We start from the raw sequence: 14,657 nt of genomic DNA on the forward strand, positions 1-14,657 counted from the left end.
CAGGCAGCGTTATCCTTCCTGCAGGTGAGTTGCTGTTGCAGCCTGGTGGGCTGTTTGGGTTGGGCTGGAGGAACCTCATCTTGGCCTTCTAAATTTGGCCTCTTTTTTTCAGTTAAAAGCAAACAAACAAACAAAACCCTAAACCAGACCCTGCCTCTAGCAAACTGCACAGCGCGTTCCACGTGCGCTGGTGCGGTGCTGGCCACAGAGCCTGCAGACAGCTTGCAGTAGCTCTGGAAGGTGTGTGCTCTTCTGTTTATCAAGTGAGTGTTAACTCTGCAGCCTTCTGTTGATGATTTAAATGTCATCACTATTTCCCTGCTGCTCAAAACATGAGAGGGAAGTGAAGGCCAGCAAAGGGGGCCTCTTCCTGAGCCCCCAGGTGGGTTTACTGTGTGGGAAGGGCTTGGGAAAAAATAGCCTTACTCTTTTCCATGAGAAATGATGTGGTGCTCAGGATTGGGATACGCTGGGAACAGCTAATTAGCCCCCAACACCTCCATCAGCTCTGCGGGCGTTACATGGGGAGGTGGGAGCAGGGTGGGATGCACTCGCCCTGTTGGGGGCGTGGAGCCGTCATCTCCCCACTGCGGCAGCCCCAGGTGGGAGCTGGGAGGTGCTGGGGGCACCAGCAAGCAAGTGGGGGGAGAGGCTGCAGCAGAGCCAGGTCCCGGCAGCTCTGGTGTGAGCCATGGGGAGGCTTTGCCGTCAGTTAGTGACTGGTATTCAATTTTCCAACGCTGGAACGTTTGCTTTGTTGGCTTGTTCCCTTGGTTACATGGTATATATTAAGTTCTCCATTTGGCTTCCTTATGCAATTAACTGGCATTCTGGTGGCATGGATTTTGGAAGTACAATCAGAGCTAAAGCTTCGTGGTCAGGCCTGGCTGCCCCCAGAGTGCCCGCTTGGAGCAGGCTGCCCCCAGCACGTGCCTCACTGGGCAAGCGCCAGCAATGCTTGTTTTGGGGGGTGATGCAAACCAGGGCTCAGCCCCGGGATGTGGGGAGCAGGGATACCCCAGGCTGACCTGCCTGGCAGCGGGTGTCCTGCCAGGGTGTCCCTGTCCCCGCTCGCTCGGCGGGGCTGGCGCTGCTGGCGCACTCTGCGGCTCACAGATTGTCAACGTTTTCTGCACATCCCCATCCTGTAGGTATGTATGTGCTGTTCCTCTGCGGCCGTGGGTGTACATATGGCTGGCTGTGTGGCAACTGTGCTGAATGCCAAAGCAGAGAGGACAATGTGTGTAGTAGTGAAGGGTGCCAGGAATCCGAGTTGCTGGAAAGCTGGGGAGAGGCGACGCCGTGCCCCACGCTACCAACTGTGGAGATGAGATGAGCCTGGAGGCTGCAGCAAGGGAGGCTGTGAGGGCAGCGTGAGCCCGCACCCCCCAGGATTAGTCAAGACAGCAGGATGCGAGGAGGGAAAGGCGACCCATGGCAGAGAGGGAGCCCGCAGCGAGAGAAGTGGTGTCCCCCTGCCTGCAGGAGCACGGGCCAGGGCAGTGGTGTGGCAGGAGGTGGCACCAGCCGTAGTCCCTCTGATGCTGTCGGGGGTCCTGCTTTGGGTTCATCCCACCACTCCCGGTGCTTTTCCATAGGGGAGTCTTGTTCAAGAGCTGACCAAATCTTTTCCCTGTTTGCTGGGAGGATCAGAGCATCCTAATTTTGGAGTATCTGGATGTCCTGACCCTGAACCGTACCCTGAAATCTTCTTGTGGCTGAGAGGCACCAGGAACGGAGCACATCCACAGAGGGACAACCCTCTCAGCCCATGTTCTCTAGAGCCCCCATCCCACCTGTCCACTCTGGACTCTTCCCAACCTCATCCTTCTTGAAGCGCAGTACCCACAACAGGGTGTGGGATTGCTTTGGCCTCACCAGGGCTGAACTAGGCAGGGGATGAGGGTCCACAGCCCCATTCCTGATCCTGGCATGCCCTGATCCACCTGGGCACCCAATTATTCCCATGTAGAAAAACTCCTGTTTCCTTTTCCTACCTGTACATAGGGCTAGGGCGTCAGACCCACCTAGCTGAGTTTCCTGCCACAGTGTCAGATTTAGCATGAATGATGTTTGCTGTCCCTTCCATCTTACAACCCAGGGATTTGAGGGTAGCCGGGCTGTGCCTCCACAGGGGTGGAGAGCGGGAAGCTGGGCAAGCAGGACAGAACTCAGGTGCTGCTGCTGGATAAAGGGACCTGTGTCCAAACAAAGCCACCGCAGCTCTGGATTTTGATTCAGAGCACATCAGTGGCTGCGTGTGTCCTACAAGCCATCGGTTAATGGTGGATGTAAAATCCACACGAGGAACCCTGCACGTTGTCCAGGAGCCGCAGGCAGAGGCAGGGCTGCATGAAGGGAGGGGTGTTTGTCTGCTGCGCCACGGGTCCCTCCGTCTCTGCGATGCCACACAGGCCTCCCAGAGTCCCAGCCCTTGTTCTCCAAAGTGAGATTTGGAGATTGAGGCCAGTCCCCTCCAAAACTGTTGCTGTTGAGTGTAACAACAGCTCTGGATGTTCCAGTCAAAGAATCATGGAATGGTTTGTGTTGGGAGGCACCTTAAAGCTCATGAGGTCCACAGCTTCCCTGGGCACCCTGTGCCAGCGCCTCACCACCCTCACAGGGAAGAATTTTCCCTTTAGCTCCGCTGTAGGTATTGGAAGACTGTTATAATGGCCAATTGCTTTGCAAATCTTGCCAAATTTTAGACCTCGGCAGCTGTTTATGGCCTGATCGTGATGACCTGGAGTAAAACTGGTGCTGCCTTTTCCAGTGCGCTGTTGCATATGGGGAAAATGGAAGGTTTTGAACTGTACATTCACCATTTCTTATTTTAGAGCCCACAGTTGCATCCCTTTTGTTTCAAGCCTTTATGTTTCCCAGAGCCCTGCTTTGCACGCTGGGTATGGGAGATTCTGAAGCCTGGGTGTCAGTGCTGTACAGCACTGAGAGAGGCTACACCATTTTTTAATCTAAAGGCATCACATTTTTTTTCCCCTCTCACTGTGCCCCACACTTGCACCTTGTTTCCTTTGCACCCAACTGATTTGGTAGAATAAATCATTCTGCATTCCCTGTTAAGAGTCATGCTCCTAAAACATTTCAAAGATAGAAGCTGCTAAAGGTGTTTATTATTTTTTCACTTTACATGGACCAACCCCCTTTCTTTCCTTCCTGCAGCACTGAATTCCCGAGGTTAATTACACGCTGCGTAACAAAGGCGTTATTTCTTCTTGTGCCTCCGGTTGTGTTCCTTTTCATGGCTGGAGAAATGAGCCGGGAGAATAAAGGCTTTGCACTGAAGTGCATTAAAGTCAGTGGGCTTTGGCTCATGCCCAGAAAGAAAAGCAGTGCACGGTTTCATTCCAGGGCAGGCTCAAGCGATTGCATTTAAGGTTGATGGCACAGCTTTTACGTTGGATTCTTGGTATTCAGCTGCCAGAGGGGAAAAGAAAGTCCCCCCCGGACCAGCACAGAGCCGTAACGCGCTGTCCCCCTCTCCCCAGGTGAACGGCAGTGATGGGATGTTCAAATATGAGGAGATCGTCTTGGAGAGGGTAAGTGCTCTTTATTCACCCACCAGCAGCTTCTGCTGCCTCTTCCCACCCGCCCCCCCCGGGCACCCCCATCCCCACGCCCTGCCAGGGAGGGGCTGCTCTCGGGTCCCTTTGGGGGTGTCAGACTCTGCCTACCCAGCACAGGGAGAGGGGGCTGGATGCTGCACACCCGCAGCCCCTCCAGAAGGGAGGGAGGGAGGGGTAGAGGCGTCTCCCTCGCCTCCCTCGCTCTCACCCTGCACCCACACAAACCCGGGGGGGTTCATGGCTCACTGTCACCGCCTGTGCCAGAGAACGGCGGTGCCGGGAGCTCTGCTCGTGCACAGGCACCGCTGCCTCCCTGCCGCCAGCCCCCCCAGCACCCGGGCACGCAGCCTGCGGGTGCCAAGCACCAAGGACAGGTTTTCTGGTGAACTGGGGGCAGTTTCTGCTCGAGCCTTGTCTTGTCTGTTGGCAACACAGAGCTGATGACACGCATCACACCAGCCGTGGCTAAAAGCACCTCTCCTCATGGATGGGGCTTACCCAAGGGTGAGCCAGCACCATGTAGGGCAGAGAGGGTTTTCCCCTGGTGCCCAGGGAGCAGCAGGGACGGAGAGGGAGCAGGAAGAGCTGGTTCCAAGGGGGATTTGGCAGGGGGCTGCCCATGGCACCCCCCATCCTCCTCGCTGCCTCAGCGGTGGCTCGGCCACGCCGTGAGGCCGCGTCGCAGGGGAAGACACATCACTCATTATTCTGTTCCTCTCTGCCTTTAGTCATCTCCCTCCTCCCCTCGCTCTGCATCACGGCGGTGGGTGGACGGAAGGTTATCTGGGGCTGCCGCCTCACCCACCGCTTCCCCGCGCGCCTGACGGAGCCAGCCCAGGGGATCCTGCCACTTCAGGCTGAGTGCTGCTCGCTCCAGGCCCTATTCAGAGGCAAAAGCCTTGTTTTCAGGGATTCTTCAGAGCATCCTTTATCCACAGCAGGCAGAAGGCGGGAGCCGGAAGGGTTGCACAGGGAGGCAGCACTCATTGCTGCCTCCATTTCAAAGCCTCAGGCAGCGAATCCCTCTCCAGCAGTGAGAAACCATGAGGGAATTTCAGTGCTTAGCAGCCGGGCCAGCATGGAACATACCCAGGTCCTTCACCTGGTCCCCAGTGGGATCCATCAGCTCCATCTCACTGCAGAAGCACCCTCGTGCCTGCAGGTGAAGCTGTCCCCTTGCTGGGGTGCTTGGCTCCCAGAGATGACCTCAGTGTACCCCAAAATTGCTGGTCTGTTACCATTATTAATCCTTGTCGTTGCTGTAAAGCCCACCTACTTCCAAGCCCCTGCCACGGGCAGGGACACCTTCCACTAGAGCAGGTTGCTCCAAGCCCCTGTGTCCAGCCTGGCCTTGAACGCTGCCAGGGATGGGGCAGCCACAGCTTCTCTGGGCACCCTGTGCCCGCGCCTCAGCATCCTCACAGGGAAGAGCTTCTGCCTTAGATCTAACCTGAACTTCCCCTGTTTCAGTTTGAACCTGTCACCCCTTGTCCTATCACTACAGTCCCTGACGAAGAGTCCCTCTCCAGCATCCTTGTAGCCCTTTTAGGCACTGGAGCTGCTCCCCTTCAGGAGCCTTCTCTTCTCCAGGCTGCCCCAGCCCAGCTCTCTCAGCCTGGCTCCAGAGCAGAGCTGCTCCAGCCCTCACAGCAGCTCCATGTCCTCCTCTGGCCTTGCTCCAGCAGCTCCGCATCCCTCTTGTGCTGTTGCCCCAGAGCTGGATCAGGACTGCAGGGGGGGTCTCCCCTTCATGCAGCAGAGGGGCAGAACCCCCTCCCTCGACCTGCTGCTCACGCTCTGGGGGTGCAGCCCAGCACACGGGGGGGTTCTGGGCTCAAGCGCACACAGGCAGTAGAAGAGTCTGGAGACCCCTGCATCACTAGGGGGAGAAGCACAAGCCGCAGCTGGCTGCTGGTGCTCAATGATCCTGGGGAGCTCTGTGTGTCCCTGCTGGCCACAGGTCCCCAGGAAGGGCAGTTTCCCATCACCTAATGCTGAGCTACTGGGGCTGTGGGCAGCCGGAAGAGTGCTTGGCCCAAGCCTGTCTGTGTACGAGAGGCGGGCACGATAGGATGTGACTAAGTGTCAGCTCTTCTGCATGAGCAAACAAGGCGAGGAGCCGTCTGATTTTCAAGGCAGAGCAAAAAAAGCAGGAATTGTCCACTTGCATCAAGCACAGAGCTGGAAGCAGCACTTGTGAGCATGTCACTGATGGGGATCCTGCAAGAGGCTTCACAGGGTCAGGCTGCTCATCCTGGGATGGTGCTGGGATGGGGCTGGAGATGCAGCACGGCCACTGTGTTACCCTGAGGCAGACTTCAGCTCAAGTGATCCTCCAGGTATGTCCAGAAGGAAGAGGAGGCAGAACTGGAGACCCTGCTCCACCCTGCAGCCCCCTCCACCCAACCCTTCACAGTTTGGCATCAGCACTGCTGGTCACTGGAGTTGGCTCCATGCCGGGACTACATCCCAAGGGGCAGGGGTGGGCTGCTGGGGACTGGAACAAGCCGCACACGTCCGTGCGCGCTGCAGCGCTGTGGCTCTGCTGGGGAGCAGCCAGCAAGGGGAGGTTTTTTCCCCTTGCCAAGGACCACCCCCTCTCCCAGCTCACCGCCTGCCTCAGCGTCTCTCGGCAGATGTGGTGGCGAGGGAGGTCCTGGCGGCTCCCACTCTCCTGCTCCATCTGCTCCGCGCTGCCGCACCAAGCGCCTCGGCCGAGCGCGCCGGCACCCTGCGACCACGCGTCCCTCAGCCCCCCGTGTGGCACCCCAGGGTGCTGTGGGTGCTGCAGGGGTTCCATGCCCTGGGTAGCTTCTGCCGGTGGGAGCTGCTGCGGGAGGACCAGAGCAAGCGGGTGCGCACGGGGAACGACGCGGTGTTTGGTTGCCCACAGGGGAACTCCGGCCTCGGCTTCAGCATAGCGGGAGGGATTGACAACCCCCACATTCCAGATGACCCGGGTATCTTCATCACCAAAATCATCCCTGGGGGAGCTGCAGCCATGGATGGCCGTCTGGGGTAAGTACCAGGCCAGGGGAGCAGCCCCATCAGGGTATCATGCCAGATCTCCCCAGAGACCCTCTAAGCAGGTCCTGCCCCACTCCCCTCCCCATGGTCCCTTCCCCACAGCCAGGTTCTCAGAGCAGGGAAGCCCATGGTCTCCTGCCATCAGCCTCCTGTCTGCAGGCGTCCCTCCTCCCCTTCCTGCGCCAGGCTCCTGCTCCCATCCTTCCCTCTGTAGCCCCAGGACCCAGACTTTCCCTTCGCCTTTCATCTCCATCAGGGTGGTTCTGTGGGGACCAGCCCTGCTGCCTCCCCCTTTCACCCTGGGAGTCAGGATCCGGTCAGCTGGAGCGTCTCAGGGGTGCGCGTGGATGGAGGAGGGTGGCAGAGGTGACAGGGGGAGGGGGCATGGGCTGGTGGTTCCCCAGGGAAGCCAAGGGCCACCCTGTTCCTGCAGGGTGAATGACTGTGTGCTGCGGGTGAACGACGTGGACGTCTCCGAGGTGGTGCACAGCAAAGCGGTGGAGGCCCTGAAGGAAGCGGGCCCTGTGGTGCGGCTTGTGGTGCGCCGTCGGCAGCCCCCACCAGAGACCATCATGGAGGTCAACCTCATGAAGGGCCCCAAAGGTGAACCCCTCACTCCGCTCGCAGGACCGGGGTGCCCCACAGGATGGTGTGGGGTGACCCTTTGGTGTGGGATGCCATGGGGTGCAAAGCAGCATCACAGGGGATATGGGATGCAAAGTGGCACTGCCACGGTGCAAGGGGCCATAGGGCGGATGAGGTGGGGCACAGGGTGTGGGGCAGCCCCACAGTGCAGTGGATGGTGGCTGGGCTGGGGTGGCCCATTGCTGGGTTAGGGGCAGGGTGGGAAGCGCAGTGAGGCAGAGGGGCTGCGGTGCCAGCCCAGGCCTCCATCCATCCGCCTGTCCCTCACCTGCCCTCTCACTGCCCCCAAGGCCTGGGGTTCAGCATCGCCGGGGGCATCGGGAACCAGCACATCCCTGGGGACAACAGCATCTACATCACCAAGATCATCGAGGGAGGCGCTGCCCAAAAGGACGGGCGCCTGCAGATTGGGGACCGGCTGCTCGCGGTAAGCCCCATGCCGCAGGCTCCACTGTGCCGCGGTGCAGATGCTAACCCGGCACTCCTTGTGCTGGCAGCTCCATACCCCTGCCCGGGGTCCTTGCTGGGACATGTGGGCTGGGGGCAAACCATGGAGATGGGACCATGTCTCCAGAGCTACTGCGGGAAACTGCTTCTCCCCACTGCTGCCTGCCTCCCTGCCTGCCCCCCTCCCGCTTAAGCCCTTGCCTGTCCCCCTGCCTGCTCCCTGCCTGCTCCTTGCCTGCACTTTGTCTGCCCCCCTGCCTGCCCCCTGCCTGCAGCTCACCCAGCCCGTTCCCTCCGGCAGGTGAACAACACGAATCTGCAGGACGTGCGGCACGAGGAGGCAGTGGCCGCCCTGAAGAACACCTCTGACATGGTGTACCTGAAGGTGGCCAAGCCTGGCAACATCCACCTCAACGACATGTACGCGCCCCCCGACTACGCCAGCAGTACGTACGGCGCTGGCCACGGGTGCAGCACTGGGCACCATGGGGCAGGGGGACGGAGCATGCCGGGGCGGTGCTGGGCTGGTCTGCATCTCCATGTTGTGGATGGATTTCTGCTCCTGATGCCCTTCTCCTTTCCTGCAGCCTTCTCAGCACTGGCTGACAACCACATAAGCCATAACTCCAGTCTGGGCTACCTGGGCAGCATGGAGAGCAAGCCTGCCTACCCTGTTCCCCAGCAGGTGACTCCATCTCGGTACTCGCCCATCCCTCGGCACATGATTGGGGACGAAGACTTCACCAGGTAAGTACCAGGCATGGGCATCCCTAATCTCTGCTCCTTCTCCTTCCCTCTCTTTCCATCTCTGGCTGCTTGACCTCATCCCCACTGCTGGTGCAGCCTCAGCTGAAAGCCTGTCTGTGGGTGCACAGTGCAGAGCTTGGGGCCCCGCAGTGAGCTCCAACCCTGTGTGTCCCTCAGCCATTCTCCCTCCTGCTCCTTCCTGAGCCTTGTGTAAGGCACTTCAGCTCCAGTCTTTCAGTTGTTTTACAATAGCTGGAACCAGCTGTGTCCGAGCTCAGCTGTGCCGGGGATGAAGGGCTCAGGGGGGCACAGCTCTGGATACGAGCCCTCCCTAAGGGCATCCCAAACCTCCTTGCACCAGCTGCCAGCCCCGGCACAGCCCTCTTTTCCCAACCAGCATCCTTTACACTGCATGAGCCGGTTTGTTTCCTGAACCCAGGAAATAAAGAGGAGCACATTTTTCTGAGCCTAAATGCAGTGTAAAACTTCTCCAAAGCCTCATGCTGAGGACAGGAAACTGAGACCTGGCTGGTTGTGCTCTGTTTGCCTGAGTCACAGCTTTCCCTCTCTACAAAAGGTGGTTGTAGTGATGTGGGGTCTCTGCTCCCAAGGAACAAGGGATGAGACAAGAGGAAACAGCCTCGAGCTGCACCAGGGGAGGTTTAGATGGAGATGAGGAGCAATTCCTTCCCCAAAGGGTGCTCAGGCATTGGAACAGGCTGCCCAGGGCAGGGCTGGAGTCACCGGCGCTGCAAGTGTTCACACCCCGTGTAGCCGAGGCCTCAGTGCCATGGGTTAGTGGTGGCCTTGGCAGTGCTGGGGAGCGGTTGGGCTGGATGAGCTTAAAGCTCTTTTCCAACCCGGTTGACTCTATGACTCAATGTTCTGTGGTTCTACGGCAATGGCTCGGCGGTGGCTCTGTGGTGGCCCTGGTGCAGCACGTGCTGGCAGCCACTAGAGGATGGTGCTGCCATGCCAGTGCCCTTCTGGCGCTGCCTGGCCACTGTCCCCCACCACAGCCCCCTGCCACCCAACAGGGAACAGGTTCACCGCCTGCAATAGGCACAGCACTTCCCTCATCCATCCCAGCACAGCACTGAACACCTCCTGTGCCCCACCGAGCCTCACAGGACAGCCTCATCACAGCAGCTCTGTCTGGTCATGCATCACCAAGATTGTGCAGTGGGACCGGTGCGGTCCAAATGCTTCGTACTGGTGTGAGGAAAAGCAGCGACACCCCTGGGAAAGGAGCTGTCTCCCAGGAGGCTCCTGCCAGCCATTCCCAAAGGAGACACAGCCTTCCAGGCCTGGATCCAGTTTCCTGCAGCAAATCCTGCTACCAGCATCCGTGAAAGCACCAAAGACTTCTCCCATCTGCGCAGGTGACAGCACTGACACCCCAGCCTGGGGTGTTGAAAAAGATGTTTAGTTGCTCCAGTGACCTGGGAGCACCCTGCCAGGCTTCAGGACTTCGTGCTGCCTGCTCAGCCAAAGTTTATTCCCCAAGATCCCTGCTCTGCTCCTGCCGCCTGAGCCCCATTCCTTCTCTGTATGTTACCAGCCCACCACAGTGGGTGCGCTGGTGGTCCCCGGTGTCATGTTGGCTGCAGTCATCACCAGCCTGTGCTGGCATCATCGAGTCTTTCTTATTTTAATGCAGTGCTTGAGCTGGGAGCTGCCATTGTTCCCATCAGACTTGCTTTTTCTTTTTCCCGGGATTTTTGTGATTCCAGGCAGCCTTTCTGCCTTCGCCTGCCTGTTGTCTGAGCTGTGAAAGGATTAAGTCATCATCAAAAAATGCAGGACTTGTGTTGAGCCGCGCAGGGCCTGTGGCGTGGGGAGTGTGGGGCGCAGGCACACTCGTTGTGCTGCAGGGGGGCTCGATCCTCCCTGTCCCAGCATGGCCACACTGCTCCCGGTGCCCAGGCTTGTGGCATCCGGTGCCACCTCTCAGCCCCATGGTCCTGTGCATGATTTTGCAGCGGATGCTCTGTCTCCATCCATGCTCAGTCTCGTGTCACTCATGCCATTGCCCACACCTCTCCTGGTTTATCATCACCTCCTCGGTGCTGAGGGCTGCATCACAGCGGGTTGCACTCGGGATGACTCCTGCCCTGCTGGTGTGCTGGGAAGCCCTGACACCGCTGACCCTGTCACCAGCTTTGCTGCTCCTCACCCTGATGTCTCCCTGTCCCATATCTGTCCTTCCAGGGAGCCCCGGAAAATCATCCTGCACAAAGGCTCCACCGGCCTGGGCTTCAACATCGTCGGAGGGGAGGATGGCGAGGGCATCTTCGTGTCCTTCATCCTGGCCGGAGGCCCGGCCGACCTCAGCGGGGAGCTGCGGAGGGGAGACCGCATCCTCTCGGTGAGTGCCTCCGGCCCAGCCCCGGGGGGCCCCTGCTCCCGGCACCGGGACATGGCGCGGCCGGGCCAGTGTGTGTTTTGCCCCTGGGTGCCAGGGCTGGAACCGGCCGGCTCGGGAGCTGTTCTGCAGCGCAGCGGGGGCTGCCCCGGCCGTGCCCAGCCGGGCGGGTACCGGGGCTCAGGTGCCGAGGCGCTGCGGGTGCGGGTGCCGGTGCGGGGGGCGGTGCCGGGGCGGTGCGAGCCCTGCGGTGCAGCGGAGCCGCTTTGTCCCGGCAGGTGAACGGCGTGAACCTGCGCAACGCGACTCACGAGCAGGCGGCGGCGGCGCTGAAGCGCGCGGGGCAGACGGTGACGATCGTCGCGCAGTATCGGCCCGAAGGTACGGGCAGCGGCCCGCGGGGCGGGGCGTGCGGCAGGGGGCGGGGCATGCAGGGGAGGGGCGGGGATGCTCATATGTGGGGGCGGGGCATGCAGATCAGGGGGCGGGGCGCCCGCTGGCGCGCGGGCCGGGAGGCCGGGTCGAGGCGCAGATTGGCGGGGGCGGGGCCTGGGGGGCGGTGCCGGCGCTGATTGGTCGGCGCGGCGGGGCGGGGCGGGGCGGTGGCGTCCCGCCGGCGGTGCGTGTGCGGCTTTGTGCGCGGCTCCGGGGCTCAGGTGAGCGCGGCCCCAGCGGCTCCGGGCTCGGCCCCTCCCGTCCCGGGGCGGCGGCGGCGCGGGGGGGGTCCGGCGGGCCCGGGTCACCGCGAGGCGTCGCTCCGTGGGGTCCCGCGGGCCTTGCTGGGGGGCCCGGGGCCGGGGCGGGGGCTCCCGAGGGGATCGCGGGTGCGGCGGCCGCCCCTCGTCCTGGGGAGCGGCTCCTTCACACGCCGCCCAGCGCGGTGGGCTCTGGGGGGACCCCGCTGTGAACACCGGGCCGGCGGCGCTGCGACCGGCGCCTCGGTGCTGGGTGCGGGCTCATGCCCTGCTCCGAGCATCCCGCCCGCCGTGCGGCCCCGGAGCTACCGGTCACCACCTCCGGCCTTCAGCTCCTTCGGCAGAGGTGCCGGGGGCCGGTGGTGGTGCCCCGAGGGGCAGCCCATGGCCGCGGGGGGGAGCTGGCGGCTCCTGCGGACCCCCCGGGCTGGCGGGGCTGGGGTGTCTCCGGGAGCAGCCGCGACAGGCGATGGGCCCGGAGCTGCCGCCGCGCCGCTGCCGTGTCCCGAGCAGCGCCGTGCTGGGTGCAGCGATTCGTGTCGCTCCTGCGCCCCACCGGTTTGTTCCCCCGGCAGCTCTGGTCCTCTCCAGCAAGGCCAGTCTGCTGCCCCTCGTGTGCCCTTCTGTGGCACGGCTGGGCAGTGCCCGGCGGGTCCCTGTCCCTGCTGTTCCTTGTCCATCCCATGGCCGAGGCCATTGGGCGTGGAGCCCGTGGTGCTGCTCAGGGTGTGCTGAGGGTGTGGGGTTTGTTTGGTTTGGCGTGGGTTTTTTTCTTTCTTTTTCTCCAGGAAGCACTTCATGCTCTTGTATCTCTGGCTCCTTTTGCCCCTCGAGACTTGGCAAAGATGCCAACCAGGAGCGCTTCCTAAACGTCAGACTAGACAAAGTGGTTTGAAACTGCTGTAGACCGAGGCTGAAATGTTAGTGCTTTGTAGTCGGTGGCTTTCCAGGCCTGCGATGGCTCCTGGCACGTGCGGGCAGAAGCACCCTGGGGGCAGCCCTCCCAGGAGGCAGCAGTGCTGCTGTGACACCTAGAATGTTGTCTCTTGGGAGCTGACCTCAGCACTCTGGAGGCTCAGAGGGCTGGGGGCCAGGGGGAAAGGTCTCCCTGGCATGAGCCCCAGGTGGAGGTGAGGCTGGGTCTCCTTGAGGGGATGTGTGCTCCCAAATGTTTGCCTTTTCTGCGTGCATCATGGCTGTGGAAAAGAGCAGGAGAGCTGGATCACAGAGTGCTCAGAAGGAGAAGATGCTGGTGGAAAGCGGCTTTGCCTTTGCTAGCAGGGAGGAACTCCTCAGAGGATGGCACCTTGTCTCTTATACGTGAGCACAGACATGGCTTGCCTGTGGGTTGCTGGTTGGGCATTGGAACAGGCTGCCCAGGGCAGTGCCAGAGTCACCGTCCCTGGAAGTGTTCACACACCATGTAGCTGAGGCCCTCAGTGCCATGGGTTAGTGGTGGCCTTGGCAGTGCTGGGCAATGGTTGGACTGGATGATCCTAAAGGTCTTTTTCAACGTGGTTGATTCTATGAGTGCACATGTGCTCTGCATCTGACCTCCCAGGTCCTTGAGGGAGCAGAGAGGCTGCTTGCACAGGTCCTGGGGAATGAGACCTCCCTGTGGCAGGCATGAGGAGGGGAAACAAGCAAAGACAAAATCGGGGAAGGACAGAAAGCTGGATCCTGGCTCTCCTCTGAGCACCAGTGTCTGGCGCAGAGCCTCCAGCCACTGCTGCAGGCCATTGAGGAGGAGCAGGCTGCTCCCTGTGATGATGCCTCTGAGCAATTGTGAGGTCCCTTCCCTCTGAGCACTTCTCTCTCCAACCTTTGCCTGCCACTATCACAAGTCCTTGTATTTGGCAATTCCCTCTCCTCATGCCCCAGAGAGCCTTGATATTCTTCACCTGAAAAGAGAAATCTTGCAGGACGGCATTTCTCTGAGCTGGCCTCTCAAAGGGAAGTGCCAGGACCATGCAATGACTTCTCAGAGCCTCCAAGCTTTCCCCATGGCCATGCTGCCCTCTGAAACCCTACCCATCCATGAGCCTATGCCTGCGCACATGTGCCCCGTGCAGGGCAGTGTCTGTACTTTAACCCCACAGCAGGAAGGTGTGTGGGTTCGGGGCAGTGAAATGCTGTGCTGCGGGGGAAGGATGGAGCTGGGGTAGCTTTCGCAGGTGGCTGGGCTGGAGCCTGTGGCCGGGCATCCCTGGGCTCTGCTGACAGCGTGGCCATGGGCAGGCATGTTTGCACAGCTGAGAGCAGTGCATGGGCGCGAGGCTTCGTCATAGAATGGTTTTGGTTGGAAAGGGCCTTAAGATCATCCAGTTCCAACGCACTGCCATGGGCAGGGACACCTTCCAGTAGACCAGGTTTCTCCAAGCCCCGTGCTGGATCAGGCCCGCTTTCCAGCCGTCTGCAACCTGGGAAGTGCAGAGTGGCTGAGGGTGGAGCAGAGTTTTTATGGAGTGGCCCAGTGGGAGCAGCAAGTGTGCAATCCCTCCTGGCACGTGGCACCGCTGCAAGAGGCGCCCGGTCACCTGCTGCATATTTGTCAGTTTTGATAAGCGTGTCCTGATCGTGTCTGGCTCCTGGGTGCCGTGGGAATGCTGAGGAGGTGGGGATCAGCCCTGGCTCACCTCTGCAGGACATCTCCTTCCAGGCCACGGAGGCAAAGTGTCTGCGAGGCAGAGAGCAGAGGCAGGAGCGCTGCTTGCTGGGGTTTATCTGCTGGTAACTGCTTGGAGGCGGCTCCAGTGTGCGGATGAGGGGTGGTGGCAGCGGGAGCATCCCGTGCTCGCTGCTGGGGTAGCTTTGCCTCCCCCGTGCTGGGGGTTTGCTTTCGGGGCTGGCTGCTTCGTCCTGTGCCCTCTGCAGTCAGAGCGAGCACGGGTTGAGAGCTCCTTGGGAGACCCTTCCTCAGACACCTTTTGCTGTCTGGAAGATAAAGCCAGGGCAGCCCCTGTGTCCTTCTTCAGCTTGCTGCATCCAGCCTGGCTTGTGTTTCCTGTGCCAGGGGGGCTTTCCCCAGCAGAATTTGAAAGTCTCTTTCATGCAGTGCCTCAGCTGGGGCATTTGAGGGCTCTGCCCTTGGGTTGCAAGCAGGGGACGCAGATGCTGGCAGGGTGGTGGCACTGCAGGTTGTCCTCC

The 14,657-nt window shown here is 60.6% G+C and overlaps 1 protein-coding gene across 8 annotated transcripts in view; it reads left to right on the forward strand.

The window, feature by feature from the left end:
* DLG3 (discs large MAGUK scaffold protein 3) overlaps positions 1-14,657 on the forward strand; it is a 73,860-nt gene that overhangs the window by 42,170 nt on the left and 17,033 nt on the right. For 5 of the 8 annotated variants that reach the window (XR_003989760.1, XM_030474685.1, XM_030474687.1 and 2 more), the window contains 8 exons: positions 3,507-3,557; positions 6,478-6,602; positions 7,045-7,214; positions 7,547-7,683; positions 8,005-8,149; positions 8,291-8,450; positions 10,662-10,818; positions 11,094-11,196. Coding sequence is in view for 5 of the 8 variants with exons in the window: in XM_030474685.1 (XP_030330545.1) it covers positions 3,507-3,557; positions 6,478-6,602; positions 7,045-7,214; positions 7,547-7,683; positions 8,005-8,149; positions 8,291-8,450; positions 10,662-10,818; positions 11,094-11,196 (1,048 nt within the window). In the remaining 3 variants the exon portion in view is untranslated. Of the gene's footprint in view, positions 1-3,244; positions 3,396-3,506; positions 3,558-6,477; positions 6,603-7,044; positions 7,215-7,546; positions 7,684-8,004; positions 8,150-8,290; positions 8,451-10,661; positions 10,819-11,093; positions 11,197-11,421; positions 11,472-14,657 lie in introns of those variants that run through there. The other 3 variants (XM_030474690.1, XM_030474692.1, XM_030474691.1) reach the window with 3 other exon arrangements.

The sequence above is a fragment of the Strigops habroptila genome, chromosome 9 (assembly GCF_004027225.2).
Source record: "Strigops habroptila isolate Jane chromosome 9, bStrHab1.2.pri, whole genome shotgun sequence".
Lineage (NCBI taxonomy): Eukaryota > Metazoa > Chordata > Aves > Psittaciformes > Psittacidae > Strigops > Strigops habroptila.